General features: G+C 48.3%; 1 protein-coding gene across 1 annotated transcript in view; it reads left to right on the plus strand.

Annotated features, from left to right (window-relative positions):
- Positions 1–628: 628 nt before the first annotated feature.
- LOC120839407 (luciferin 4-monooxygenase-like) overlaps positions 629–15,861 on the plus strand; it is a gene marked incomplete at its 3' end in the record, with an annotated part of 44,701 nt that continues 29,468 nt past the window's right edge. The window contains exons 1-4 of the mRNA XM_040209690.1: positions 629–751; positions 1,668–1,869; positions 1,968–2,071; positions 11,110–11,312. Coding sequence (XP_040065624.1) covers positions 629–751; positions 1,668–1,869; positions 1,968–2,071; positions 11,110–11,312 — 632 coding nt within the window. The remainder of the gene's footprint in view (positions 752–1,667; positions 1,870–1,967; positions 2,072–11,109; positions 11,313–15,861) is intronic.

Here is a 15,861-nt window from a genome sequence, read left to right on the forward strand (position 1 = left end):
AAAGACTCGTACAAAAATGAAAATGAAAATGTAGCGAGCATAAAAATATTCCACGTCATATAATCATCATAGAGTTCAAGCACACTCGTATTTTTCGTTGTTGTTGCAAGTGTTTTAGCAAGCGTTGGCGGTGACATGGCGTATACGACATGCACGTAGCTCACACACTTGGATACTGTGTTTATGTGCGCATGAGGACAAGTGTGCCCGCATGCTATTTAGGACGGGCACAAATGTTGTATAATTTTCTAGCTAGTGGTGTGTTTCACACTAGCTTAAAAGTGGCTTCGAAGCAGAGTGGAGTACGTTGTCTTGAGCTCACTCGTAAATGTCGGTAAACTGGGTTTTTCTCCAAAGAAAAGGAAACACCTCGATTTAAATAGCGCTGTTTTTTTTATATCTTTTGTACCCATAAATTCATATAACTTTAACAGATCAGTAGTGGCCATATTGGTCTTGGTGGTGACTGTATTTCGCGAGAGTAAAACTATAAAGAGAGCTTTTGCAAATTCACTTCACCGCGCCTTACTGAACCGCGTTATATTATTTACCAAGTTTTATTGTTTGAAAGAAGTGTGTATTAATGTGCCCTTTTTACACCGTTAGAAAAAAAAAAAAACGCCCAAAAATGGCCGATAGGATTGTGAACGGAGTGATAAACACAACTCTCGCGGACTTCGACGTTGGAAATAGCTACGCTTCCCAACTTATAGAAGACCGCTTGAAGAAATTATCGTCCAAGGTAATTATTGTGAGTATGTTTATATTTATATTCACTGCGGTGTAATTAGAAAGCGTATAATAACGCAGATAAGAGGACCGAATATTCTGCGCTGTTGTTATGGTGATGCGAGGCTATTGAATTCAATCCGGTTTTTATTACGTTTTTGATTATTGTGCGGGGAGTGGATTTTCAAGATGAACCGTCTCGAGCTTCTGACTACGTGACTTTAATTGAAACACAAGCCTGTTTCACCAGTACCTCATGCCGCGCCGGTCTAGGCGCCTAAGTCCTCGTCCGGTGACATTTAGCAGCATTAATTGAGTGGTACGAATAAAGTAATAAAAAGTAATCTGGTAGCTTATAAAAATGAAAAAAAAAATAAGTTTCAATAAAACAAAACAAATAAACAAGCTTAGGAGACCGAGAGAAATAAATATTATTGATTACTATACGGGGCCATTGAGAAAAATATAAATAGCAGTGTTCAGCTCATTAGAAAATACACCGCGCACCGCCCAGCGCCCAGTTTATTCCCAAATATAGTGGAAGTTTAGCTCGGCCACTCTGAAACTATGATCACATTTTCTGGCTTTTAATAAGCAGCGTGTTTCATAGTTGCTCTGGACATCTGGGCCTGCGTCGAGTCCTGATATAAAAAAAGAATCACAAATAAATTTCCTCAAATATTAATTGTAGGTTGACGCTCCTAGAAATCGAGCGAATTAGCTTAATAAGTATTGATATATAGGTTCAAAATTACCAGGAGGAACAAGTTACTTTACTCCACCATATTCTTGTAGCAGTCAGTTTGCTGATTTTTTGTTGTAAAATTATTCCACAAATGGGAGCAGCCCAATTTATTAAATGGAGTTTTGCTTAAGCACCAAGAAACCGACCGAAAGACCTTTATTTTTCGGAGCAGTTTACCTTCTTTTTCTTGTAGGTTGACCACCATCAAAGCTTGACCGCCCATCAGCTGTTGGAAAAGATACGCAAATACGCTGTAGGTTACCAAGAACACGCTGTAAAACCGGGCTCCAGGGTGTGTGCGTATATTGGCAACGCAGTTGAAGCAGTAGCGGCAGCCTTTGGGGTTGTGTTCGCGGGTGGTACGCTTGTCATGGCAAAGACGACCTACGTTGCAAGTGAGTGCTCGCAACGCCTTCATTTGATTTGAACATTATAATTATAGCATTTTTAATAAAATAAGAAAACGCATTATGATGTGATGTCACTCTCATAGGGGAGCTGGTGCACACAATTGAAGACAGCCAGTGCACTTTCCTACTAACTGACCAAGAAAACGCATCAAATGCTGCCAAGGTGGTAATGCCATCAACCATTAAGGTGGGAGATTATTATCCATTTATCGAATTGCGCGTTGGCAACGCCATGAATGATTTTATTGCGTTTGCATTAGTGTTATGTTACATGCGCTGACCTCTGACTGGCTTGGACTAACCAAAGTTCGCAACGTCACCACGGGATGGTGACTGCGGCCGCATTGGCTGCGGCAACTTGCAAGGAAACGCTTTCTGCGAGCGCCGACAGATGGCGGAAGGGGTGTGGATGCCCTAAAGCTCCTCTATCCTAGGAAAAGTAACACCATTCTTTGAACAAGCCGCCGCGCACACTATTGGCCAGTCGTCACGTGACATGCTGCTTTCGGTTTTAGACTTTCGATCGCCATTACTTTCCCAAACTGTTGCTACGCCGCAGCTAATGGGCGGCCGCGTCTCTAGATATGGCCGGAGAGCCTTTCAGTGCTCTCTCTGGAGCGAGAAATGAACCTTGAAGGACGATCTTGCTTCACCACTTTGGTCGAAAAAATTTCAAACCGGCGGCAGTCGCAAAGTAATGCGATGTATGTGCTCTGTATAAAGCTCGCCAGAATCCAAAAAGACAGCTGTTTAGATCGAGTTATGCACTGCATTCCACCGTAAGCGCTAGGGGTGTAGTAGCGATCACAAGACTACCGACTTCGCATGCACGGACACCCGTGCCTTGGAAGAAGCGTCGTTCAAAACGGCCTGCTCTTGCTCGCGCTTGGAGCGTCGGCGTCGCTCCCACTTACGGGTGCGTGCGGAGGTGCGGAGTACGCTCGCTCGTCAAGTGTGGCGTACGTGCTCGCGTACCACGCTTTGTTTCGCACCAAGTTCATAAGCTTGCAACGCTCTCGCGGCTGCGGACGCGAGCATGTGGACATATCTTTACCCCGAATCAACATAGATGCGAACGAAGCCAGCGCGACAAGCACGAGTACGCTTCTTCTCCACTTATTAAAAATAAATAGTAAATCATCTGATATCATGAATAAAAATATTTTTTGATATTGTTGATATTATGAATGAAAAGGATTTGCGGTTCCTGTGAAGCCGAAGGGGCGGACAGGTAGCCACGAGACACGGACCGTTGATGTAACTCGGTAGGGACGATTGGGACGATTACCCAAAGCACTTTCGAGATCCACGGTTGGACGAACAGATCTAGAGCGGCTTCAGGGCGTTCGGATGCGAATGCGGGCTCTAAATGAGCTCATTGCCACACTTATATGACAAGAAAAGCTCGAGGTAAACCTAAGCACTTCTTATGAGTTGTGAAGAGAGGTCGGCATTTCAGGTCGCACTCACTCACCCTCACCCTCACAGCCGCACTCACCTAAGCCCTTCACTCACACTCACCCTCACAGCCACCACTCGCCTTCAGCCCCTCACTCACTCTCATCCTCACAGTATCACCAACACCTCCTAGAAGAGAAGGCCGTAGCGCCCCGAGTGGTTACGTCAAAATGTTGGAGAAGAAAGTCCATGGCGCAACTACGTAAAAAAATTTCTGGCATCGACGTGAAAAAAAAAAAGTTTCTTGTCGAGTGGCACGGGCGTTTGTCCGACATTAATATATGTTTTAAAAGCGCAGTCTTCTACAATTTATTATCTATATAATATAAACGTAATATACGACGCGCTGCCAAGGTTGAAAGTACCACGTTTATATTCATGATTATCCCATCGCTCTCAAGAAAAAAGGGTGTCAAAAGGTGTATTCTTACACCCTTTGTCCCATATAATACACCCCCAAACTTCAATTTGACATACAGCGCCGTACAGTCGAAGAGACGGCCCGACATTTTATGAGGGGCTTGATAGCCATGTGGTACAACTTATTAAAATAGCTAATGTACGTTTTACTGAACACGAAATAAATAATAGGGGTTTTCTTGGACCTACTGTAAAAACTCGGTCTTTACTTTCTGTGGTCTTTGATAAGGACTTTAGCTATTTAAAATGTTGTACCACACGGCTATCAAGCCCCTCGTAAAATTTCGGGCCCACTGTTCGACTGTAGGGCACTGTACGTCGAATCGAAATTCTGGGGTGTATTATATGGGACGAAGGGTGTAAGAATACACCTCTTGACACCCTTTTTTCTTGAGAGCACGTAGTCCCGCAGCTCCCCGCATTGTTCGAATGAACCGGTTCGCTGCGACGTTTTCTTCCCTCGTCCGGGCTCCGATTTTGGTAAATTTACGTGTTGACTGTTAAAAAAGTAAGGCCGAGTTTTTCAGGAGGGAAGGGAACCGAAAAAAATCCAGTCATCGCCGCAGGGAGCGCACACGAGCAAGAGATGGGCCGACAACGTTAAGCTTCCCACACTGCTGCCGCTGCTCTCGTGCGTGCGTGCGTGCGAGCGTGCGTGCGTGCGTGCGTGCGTGCGTGCGTGCGTGCGTGCGTGCGTGCGTGCGTGCGTGCGTGCGCGTGCGCGTGTGCGTGTGTGTGTGTGTGTGTGTGTGTGTGTGTGTGTGATCCTCCTACCCGTCGTTTTTTGTCGCCACCGCAGTCTCGGATAGTTTTTTTGTGTTCGCTTGATATACGGCATTTACGTGGATTCGTGTAACAAGTCCTGCTACAGTTTGAGTGACGTGTGGCAACTACCCAACGATGACACTAGTCGATTATCGATAGACCTCTCTCTCGACAAAGAAGTTCGTGTTCAAATGTTTTCGTGCCAGATATTTTGGGACGTATATGGATGCGATCGACAGGTGAGAAGCAAATTATTTACGGGTTTTCTTGGTCAGTAGTGTAGATTGTTGGGCTAATTGGTTTTGAAACTTTGAATACATTTTAGCGTTCAAAAACAAGGACAAAAAGACGAGAATTAGACACCACAGTGCGCTTGTGGTGTTTGATTCTCGTCTTTTTGTCCTTGTTTTTGAGCGCTAAAATGTATTCCAAGTTTCTTGGTCATGTGGGACGCGAGTAAAATACTGCAGTCATTTTTTATGTGATAGAATGACATCTTGTTTTTCATTATCCGTGTGCAGTTGCGTCGACGTTTGTAAATATGCGTGGTAATATTCTAGTTTTCACTGGAAGGTGAATAACAAGTTTGTGTGATTGTGCAAAGTGCGTTGTTCGTGCTTATGTGTTTATTTATACTGATGTTATTTTATTGCCGTTACCGCGTTTATACTAGAAAATTAACTGTATTAAGGTAATAGTATTGTTGTATACAAAATAAGTTATATTTTGTACCAAGGCAGCTCGAGCCCACAGGAGGAAGTGAATTAGTTGACTGTAAATAGTGAGTTTAGTACCCCTGCCACACAGAAAAGTTACTATATTTTCATTAAATGATATGGGATTTAATCAGCTCGCGGTCTTGAGTGATTGTACGAGCGTCGCAAGCTCATTTGTCGTCCCTATAATATCATTCAATCGACATTTCATTACATTTGCCATGTGGCCAGGGTATGGTGCAAGAATTCAGTGACTGCACGCGGTAACATCGCTTACATACTCGTTAGTGACACTCGTCTTGCTGTGTCCGCGTTGACTACATCCACCTGATTTTCAACTGTGATCTGTTTTGCTGTGTCCAATCACTGCGTGTCTCGCCATTTTGTCGGAGTATTTGTCTATAAAATATGCATTCCTGCAGCAGTAATTGCGTAACTCAATGTTCTCTCATATACGCCAACCTCGTGCCATTTCATACCAATTATTTAGCGGTGTAATATTTTGCCCGTGTAATGAAATGTTTTCTAGACCCGTTGCTATGTGCAGCTTTCATTTTAGCTAATAAGACGCGCGTATGTGACTAAAAGCGCGTTACGACGGTCGATCCACGCGCGTTGCCTTCGCCTCGACGCGCGCCCCCGATGGCCTTCCTTTGCGACGTCACGAGAAGAGCGCTACGGCCTGCTCCTCTAGAAGGTGTTGGTATCACTCACCTTCAGCCCTTCACTCACCCTCATTGAACCTCACGGCCCTCACGCACTTATGGCCCTCACGCCCCTCGCGCACTCACCGCCCTCATGCACTCATGGCCCTCACGTCCCTCACGCCACTCACGCACTGACCACCCCCGCTCACTCAAGGCCCTCACGCCCTTTACGCACTCACCATCCTCACGCCCCTCACGCACTCATAACACTCACGCCCCTCGCGCGCTCATAGCCCTCACGCCACTCACGCACTCACCGCCCTCACGCACTCATGGCCCTCACGCACTCATATCCCTCAGCCCTCACGCCACTCACGCACTCACCGCCCTCACGCACTCATGGCCCTCACGCACTCATACCCCTCACGGCCCTCACGGTCTCATACCCCTCACGCCCCTCACTCACTCATGGCCCTCACGCCAATCGCCGCCCTTACGTCCCTCACGTTCTCATGGCCCTCATGCCCCTCACGCACTCATACCCCTCACGCCCCTCACTCACTCACGGCCCTCATGTTACTCACGCACTCACCGCCCTCACGCCCCTCACGCACTCATACCCTTCACGGCCCTCGCGGTCTCATACCCCTCACGCCCCTCACTCACTTATGGCCCTCACGCCCCTCACGCACTCGCCGCCCTCACGGGTTTTACGCACTCATACCTCTCATGCCCCTCACGCACTCATGGCCCTCACGCCCCTCACGCCACTCACCGCCCTCACGCTCCTCATAACCCTCACAGCTCTCACTCACCCTCACACTCATTAATTTTCCTGGTACAGATACTCACTCACCCTCACCTCACCTATGAAGATGAGGGTGAGTGAGGGTGAGTGAGGGCCCTCATGATTGAGGTCTCTCGAGGTATGGTTGTGAATGCTAAAGCATGTGTGCCGTTCTTCCGCTCCCGTGTTTCGCTTGCGGTGTATTCGCGTCGGCCGTGCGAGCGTTCTCCCAGCTCTCCTCGTAGCTCTGACCTTGAACGCTTGGTTTTACGGGCGCGCTCTGGTGTGGCCGTCGTTGAAACTGAGGCGCTGCGGCCAATGGGAGCCTCGTCGACGCACGCCAGCCAATGGGACCGAAGCCGAAATCCATCAGCTTTACTTTGCTCCTTTTGGGATTGGGGAAACGAGGTGCCGTTCGGCTAGGCTTTTTGCTTGGTTTCATAGCAGGGAGCTGGCTTCACTTGGAGCAAGGATTTAAGGTGCCGTTTGGCGCGGCTTAAAAGCAGATGGTGTCGGCTCGCTCAATGGGACAGTTAATTCTTTCGCATTAAAATGTCCACACGACCGGCATCGCGCCGCTGCAGCTGACCGAGACGTCGAGACGCTTGGGAACATCCAGAAGGCGCCTCCGTCGCAAACCGGAAGTTAGAGGTGGAGTAAGGAGGGTTTTTTCGAGGAGGGAAGAGAATGCGCCACATTTCCCAGATACATGGACTTTAGGATGCACCAGAGTCTCATTCGTGACTCCAATTTACTATAGGTGGCGGAACTCGTTCTCCAAAATGGAGGTTAAAGTGAAAGTCGGAGATGTCTGCCGGTATACTAGTTGCTGAGCCTGTCTACTGTGATGGCTTCACTGAGTGACACAAATTATTCCTGCTGTTACGAGGAGGCTGGGGTGTGGTGAGCGCTGGTGACGTCTTTATCCTGAAAAAGAAATGGTTATGGTATTATTTACGCGAGAAAGCACGTTTCATTCCAGGAACAAATTGAAACTAATTTTTGTTCTGGATGTAATTTATTGGCATATATGTTAATTACGGATCCTTTCGTACCTCAAGATGTACCTCAAGATGTATCTCACAGCGTAATTATTGAGCCAAAAAAGTTGTTCGCCGAAACTTTATTTGTGACATACGTGTCCAATCCGGGCACTTCGAAAGAACTCCGAGGACACCTCAGCACTTCTCATGAGTTGGGAATGCGAAAGCATGAATGTCGTTCTTCTGCTCCCTTCGTTCGTCTGCGGTCTACAGGCGTGGACTGTCACGTTTCGCTACTGCCGAGGTTGCAGCCGCCGACAATATAGATGCCTCAGGGGCAGCCATGTTCCTTGGCTGCCGAGAGGAGCAGAAGCAGCCGCAGCCCTCCTCCCCTCCCCCACTCCGGCGATGCCTGACACGAGAGCGGCGGCCGAGCGCGCGATCTCGTGAAGCGGCCGCCAATGGTTATCTAGGAGCCGTTGCGCACAGCCAATGGTAAAATGGGCATTTCTTTCGCGTTCTTTCGCGGTTACTGACGTCGCCGGCTCCGCTCCACGGGATAATTAATGCTTTCGCATTAAATTATTTTGGAAAGTTCAGTGTCCCTTTACGGACAGGGTCTTTGATACACTTTAGAGGTCACATAGAACATTGTATTTGTTGCAAAAAATGAACTCTGATGTTTGTGTTTTTGCTGCCCTCTCTCGGCCAGATAATTTTCATGTGAAAAAATGAACTGTGGGCCTTTTAATGGGCTTTGGAGTATTTAGATGATTCATTGTTTTAACATCATTTCCATGCGCAAGAATAACAGAATCATTCAAAATTTGACAGAATATTGCCACGAGGGATGAGTTAAGAATATGTTCACAAAACGTATAGATAAAGAAATGCTTTTCTCACTACAAAATTTAAGAAGACACTTAAGACTGCTTACTTGTAAGAATGCGAAAGTCTTCGTACACGCAGCACATTCCTACAAGCAGCGCGACAAGACTTCCTTTTTCACACTGCACTCCGGCAGTCATATCACACTCCCTCACTGCTCAGGCGCAACGCCCCCCCCCCCCCCCCCCCCCCCGGCTCCACGGCTTTCTTGACAATGCATCTGCGTTTGCTGTGCTTTTCTTTGCGTTTTATATTTTTCTGAGGCGCATCCGCTTTCACCTTGAACGGCACCGGCGGCTTCAGTGACGAAGCATCTGATATGACGCGTCGCAGCCAGTGGGAATTTATTCCTTGTTTCGCGTCTACAAGCTAGAGGCTTCCTTCCATGGGACATGGGACAGGGGAATTTATGTGCCGTTTCTCGGGGTTTCGAAAGCTGATAACGTCGGTTCGCGTTCGCGAAAGGTTTCATTAAAACCAAAGACGGAATCCGAGTCAGAGATCAAAAGTGTGTGCAGTGCTTTATATTACATCCAGTGTTTTACTGTTTGTCTATCTTGATGACGATGTCAGAGTTTTTCATAAGCCAAAAATGAAAACAAAGTGCGACCTTCTACATTGCCGCAATTTTTATTAATAATAATGATATAATCAAGATTTTTAAATACGCAGTTTTTCAAGCTCTAATAAAATTTGTTACTTAAAATCTAATTTCAAACGCACGAACAAATATTGCAACCAAAAGTGTACAAATTACCATCACTGGTGTCAATTTCAGAATTTTTAATTAACAAGTTATCAAGAAAAAATATTCTAAAATAAATTAAAACATTCTAGCAAGGATCGGTGGCCGAGTGGGCTAACGCGTCTGAACTCGCAGCGTACGAAAGCTTGCGCTGCAGAACCTCCTGGGTTCGATCCCCACCCCTTGCCCGTTCCAATCTTGATTAGTTTCTTACTGGCACGCATTTGCGTAATCACTACTGCGCGGTGTATGTTAAAGGCCCCAGGTTAGCGGTTATAGTGCACTGGCAAATTTCTTCATCTCCGGCTCTGAGACAGGTCACCCATTGAGGCGTACCAACTTCAAGGATGTCTGAACATACAAACAACACAATTTAAAACCCTGGGACGCACTACAGCACGCACACGATACGGTGCCGTTCTTCGACCTGCCACGCGTTTTTGACGCGTTGTCCTCTTACCATGACACCGGGCCGTAAGCGCACGATGTCGTCCCCCCTGTCTGCACAACGTGCGCGGCAACGTAAGGCTCAAGAGGACCGACGGCGCCGTGTGGCACGAAATTGCCGACGTTCGGGAGCAAAGATTGGCCCTCCGAAGGCAACAGTACGTGGACCGTATGTATACCCGCCGATCGAAAGCAAGGTGTTATGGCTCCAACCGGGGCCTCCAGCGTTCGTGCGCGAACGTTGGAGGCCCCGGTTGGAGCCGCGAACGTTGAGTTTACATAACATTCAAACGGTGGCATATGTGGGATACTTCACGTTGCATAGGCCGCTCATGTGCAAGATCCATTCGCCGGAGGATCACACAAAAGTTCATTTTGAATAAATACGCGCAACGAAATGGCTCTCTCTTCGATTTACGCGCATCGCGAGCACGTCCTTCTTGGTCTGCTTGCACCAGAGAGAAGAGGGGTTGTTCATTCCGAGGATGTGCTCAGAGATTGCATTCACCATGCCCTCTTACATATAACCGCTCCGCGAAATCCTAATGCATTTCTTTGAGAATTAGTTCAGCGGCAGCAGTAATTTCGACCCATCTTTCGGCCCATTCTATTCCCTATAAGTAAACTACTAGATGTAAAATGTTTCTTCCGTCGTACAAAAAAAAAAAAAAAAAAAAAAAAACTTTTGCAATTGTGTTTTTACCAGGTAAACAAATTGTTTTGTTTTGTTTACTTGACAGTGCTGGCCAGGTAATTATTGTTAATGTACGCAGTTATAGGATAGAGGGATACACTTTGCAAACTGTGCTCCAACTAGAAGGCTTTCCAAGGAGTGGACTGCAACAGCTGCACGGGACCAACGCCACCCAAACTGAAGCATGAGAACAGCCTCTTCTACCTCCCTGTAACGTCATCATACCAGAATGATATCAACTCACGAAGCCCTTCTGCTCACGACGCTGCGCTTTGTCCCTAAGCCGAGCGTCCTTCGACGAATCTGATGGACACGAAGCCCTTCTGCTCACGACGCAGCGCTCGTGATCCTTTCTCTGCGCATGACCTAATTATTGTGATAACGCACAAATGCTAGTGCCCGGACTTTGGTAATTCTAAGTGCTTTTTATTTGACATGCCGCCGGTTACCGTCATAAAATAATAATTAAAAAAAATCTTTAGTACGCAATTTAATTTTTTTTGTAAACAAAAAAAAATCTTTAGACCAGTTTTATTGTCCCAAGTGCGAAATATCATCGCTATATTGAGCGCTTTACATCTCTATTGCCACTGGCCAAATGCATCTATATTATTTTGTTTCACCGTGCAATAAGCACAACGACTAATAGATAACTTTTTTTTCTTTGATTCGCAGGGATTGTTTTGTGTGGGAAGCGCGCCCGGTTTCATCAATGTTCTCCAGTTTCAAGAACTTTCAGATGCCTCATTCACTCCCCACGTACCTACTGACAACGAAGAAGAGGTTGTGGCAATCCTGTATACGTCAGGATCAACGGGTCTTCCGAAGGGCGTGGAAATTTCGCACAAGGGGTACTGTTCAGCGTTTCACACGTTGAGGTATGAGCGCTGATCACAGTGTTGAAAGCTAACCAGTTTTTAGAAGACACAAAGTATATTATGTCATACCGACAGCCTTTTTGTTTGTTTCACTATATACGTACGGAAGCAGGCACACTCAGAATATATAGTTTCTCAAGTCAAGTAACAAAGACGCACGAGTACATAATATATTTTTGCTCAGAAAACCACTAAAAAGAAAAACATGTTTGTTTTAACAGTCCGGGAGTTACACGCGCGCCAAGAAATAAATTTTACGTGAAAAAAACAATTTTTTAGATCAATATTAATGGCGCGAGACGCGATTTAGTCGGCAGTCACCTCCATTCCACTTGTTCTTTCTCTCGGCATTTCGGGCGCGTGGAGGAGAGGTGGAACGGCTTCGCCTTCACGACCGAAATGGTCATTCCGGAATGACCCGTGACGTCATGGACTTTGCGCGCAGAATTTCAAATAAATCTCTGCCCGTGAATATTGCTCCAAGATTTTTTTTTTTCGCGTAAAGTTTAATTTTTGACACGGGTGTCCCAACCAAACTGTTGAAGAGATAGAGAGAATAAGATTTATAAAAGCCTAAGAAGATCCAGAACGTGGGTTCCTTCTACGGCCGGCGTGGTGCCTCCCCTGCAGAGTGGCCGGGCGGACTGGGCCGGGCGGCGACTTGCTCGGCTCTTGAGGCCGCAGCGAGTTGGATAACGCAGTCGGAGCTGAGCAGCAGGGTCGTCCACTGAGTGTCTCGTTGTGTCAAGTGTCGTGTGAGGGAAGAGAGTGGGGGATCGGCCGGGCAGGACCAGAATATATGTTCGATCGTGGCCCTGTTGTGTTCGTCGGCGTCCTTTGTTGGATCATAGCACTTGGTGCATCGGGCCTTGTACAGATCCGGGAGGTAGTGTCTGAGTGTCGCGGGGTTAGGAGGAGTATTCGTCTGAAGTTGGCGCTATAATACTCGTTGGCGTCTGTTGAGTGACTTATGTGGTGGTGGGTATATCTGGCGCTGTAATCTATAGTGTTGTGTAAATTTCATGGAAACCACGAAGCGGTTCCTTATGCCATGGGAGATCCCTCGGCTCGTTAGCAATCGGAATGGCCCCGCCGATCGCCCCGCATGTCCCGGCCCGGCGAGTCGTATCTCGGGCCGCGGCGTGGGCCGCCTTATTACCACCGACCCCCTCATGAGCCGGAGATCAGATTAATGTGATTGGGTGCGTGATTGGAGGGATGATGGATGATTTCAATGTTAGGAGCTTTGTTGCCGTTCGAGAGACGCGACTTGAGCTGAGGCCGAGAATGGCCGTCTTGGAGTCACAGATTATGGTGCGTAACGACTCGGACGCGTGGTTCAGGGCCAGGCCGATTGCAGCTTCCTACGCTCTGGTGGGGGAATCCTCCTTGACTGAGGCCATCACTACAATGCGCCCCGTCCCATCCACCACGGCCAGGGCATAGCGGTCCCGGTGTTCGCTGTAGTTAGCCGCGTCTACGAAGTATACGTCAGGACGCCCAGCGTACAGCTAGTGAACGGCCTCCGCTTGGGCTTTGCGGCGTTGAATATGAAAGGTCGGGTTCATGTTCCTGGGTAAGGGTGGGATCCTGAGCCGAGACCTAATTTCGGTTGGTATCGGCATGATTAGAGATGCGGTATATAGAGGTGTGGGTATGCCATGCCTTTCGAGAACCGCTCGTCCGGTTCTGGTGCCCGCCAGGCGCAGCATCTGAGCAGAGCGGTGCGCCTCAAGCAGCTCGTCTACTGTGTTATGTAGTCCTAGAGCCATGAGGCGGACAGTTGGTGCTTGGGGGGGCAGGCCCAGTGGCGATTTGTACGCCGACCGGAGAAGCAGATCGCATTTGTCCCTGTCGGTCTTTCGTAATAGTAGATACGGCAAGGAGTATAGGAAGCGGGACTCCACGAAAGCTTTGATGAGTTTCACAATGTCTGCTTCCTTTGCTCCTCCGCGCCTGTTGGATATGCGTCTGATGAGTCCAACAGTCTGGTGGGTGATCGAGTGTAATTTTAGCATTACGTCCGTGTTTGGTTTGAAGCAATGAAAAATTAAGCCCAGTATTCTGATGGTTCTGACCCCCGGTATGGGTTGGTCGCCTACCCTTAGGTCCAGTCGCTGTCTGAGCCTTCTGTGTCCATGAGACGTGTGCTCTCGTTCTTGATTAGCTGTTCCGACTTATGCGGAGAGATGTCGAGCCCTGAATTCGCGACATATTCATATGTGACGTCTATGGCTGTCTGAAGCGTCTCCTCCATGTCCGCGTCACTGCCCTTGTTGGTCCATAGCGTGATGTCGTCTGCGTAAATAGAGTGACCGAGTCTGGGTATTGTGGCCAGCTTACTCGGGGGGTACAGCATGGCTATGTTGAAGAGCATAGGGGACAGGACCGCTCCTTGCGCGGTGCCTCTGTCCCCGTGAGTATGGGGTCTGACGTGTGTCCAGCGACCGAAATTTCTATCGTACGGTTTTCGAGGAACGACTGCACGTACGCGAAAAGCATTCGCCCAACCCCAAATTATTTATGTTGGACAGGACTGCCGTGTGCCGTATGTTGTCAAAGGCTCTGTGCAAGTCAAGCCCCACCACAACCCTTTTGTTTCGGCGCGGCTCGATTACCTCCGACTGGAGTTGGAGAAGGATGTCCTGCGTCGAGAGGTGTTGGCGGAAGCCAAACATGGAGTCTGGGAAGAAAGCCCCGATCCTCCATGTAGTCCCGAAGACGATTGAGCACTACGTGCTCCACCACCTTGCCGACGCTGGACGTCAGCGAAATGGGTCTCAAATTATCGATGTCGAGATTTTTACCAGTTTTGGGTATAAAAAGCATTTTAGTCCGTTTCCACTCTGGCGGGACTGTGCCGCTGTGCCATATCTCATTAATGAAACCCGTGAGATCCGTTATAGATTTAGCGTCTAGGTTGCGTATGGGTTTCTCGCAGCCTGATCGAGCACTAACATATTTTATTTACATGCGTAGTGGTATATTGAAACAAATCAACTGTCTGATATAAATACAGTATAGACCATTTACAACGTAACCGCTTATAGTGCAGGACCGGGTATAACGCGGCTTTTTTAAACCACCGGTTCGCCTCCCATAGAACTCCATGTAATTACATACCGCTTAAAATCCAGGCGCGCGAAGGGAAATACCGGTTATAGTGCGGTTTCTGAAACAGCCCACCGACCGCGCCAACCGGCGCAGCGAGCACGCTTTGCTGTGCGACACTAGATAACCAAGATAACGGCGCACGGCGCTAGCCGCAAGCGGCACTCGCGGGGCAAGGAGGTTGCTCGAAGAAGCGGGGAGAAGCGAAGAGAGAGGCTTCAGTTGCCATAGCGACGGAGGGACGCACGCACGTGTCGTTCACGTGCGTGCGTCGCTCCGCTGCGTTGGAAACCGCAACGACAGACCAATCGTAGGTCGAGAAGTGTTCGCACGCGTTGCATGCCGGTCGCGGGGCGACTTCTTCTATCCGCAAACATGGCGTCGGTTGTGATCGTCGACGTAGACGGCGTGGTGGAAGCTTATCGTTCCGCGCAATAGCACTATCCTTGACTGTCAATTTTCCTCGTGCGTCGCTATGATAACCCAGCACGTATATACTAGAAGGGAAGATCCACCTACTCGTGCAGCGATGCCATGGCGGCACTTTCAAGACGGCAGAAACGCCCGTGTCATCGTGTTTGTTTACTTCGACTACAGTGGTGCTTTCTCAGCATTTGTGTTTTCGAACATCGCCCGGATTTCTTATTTGGAGCATTTCATGACTGTGCTCAAGTTGAAGGTATTACTGGTGCGTACCGTATGAAGGCTGCGAATTTTCACGCGTTTTCATCGCCGGAGAAAAGTGATTAGGGTTAGCAATCCTGAACGCTCGCAACGTCCGTCCGCAACCCGTGACACCGTTAAAACACTGCACCAGGCAAAAGTCGCTCATTTCTTTCAAAATGCGTGACACACTTGAGAGGGAAGTGTACTAGTCAAGTGAAATAAACCGCCGTATTCTTAAACGCTACTCGACTCGAAACTCGACTCGAAACTCGACTTGAGGGTGGTTTTGCGATTCATAAACAAATCTCCACTCGAAACTCCACTCGACTCCAAAATCTCCACTCGAAACTCCAAAATTTACTCGAGATCTCGAGTCTGCGCCGGAGCTACCTTGAACGGCCACTCGAGTCACTCGAGTGCGTTCAGTGTCATGGCGGCCGACGGATCGTTCGCCGACTTCGTCGACTTCGTGTTAAGAACGGACGAAGTTCTTCACGACGACCGAGACCCCGACCAGGACGTCGATGTGCCGAGACGACGTTGCCGGGACCGGCTCAATCCGCTGGAGCATTTCAACGATTGGGAATTCCTGGTGCGCTATCGTTTTACAAAATCGACAGTTGTAAGCCTCCTGCAGTGCCTGCCGCTGGAAGCAAACGAGAGCAGTCGCGGCCTGCCACTGTCCCCGATGCTCCAGCTCCTCGTAGCGCTAAGATTTTATGGCGCCGGGACTTTTCAAGTAGTCACGGGCGACCTCGTAAACGTGTCGCAG

The sequence above is a fragment of the Ixodes scapularis genome, unplaced genomic scaffold (genome assembly GCF_016920785.2).
Source record: "Ixodes scapularis isolate PalLabHiFi unplaced genomic scaffold, ASM1692078v2 PGA_scaffold5__190_contigs__length_132052651, whole genome shotgun sequence".
In the NCBI taxonomy this organism is placed as follows: Eukaryota; Metazoa; Arthropoda; class Arachnida; order Ixodida; family Ixodidae; genus Ixodes; species Ixodes scapularis.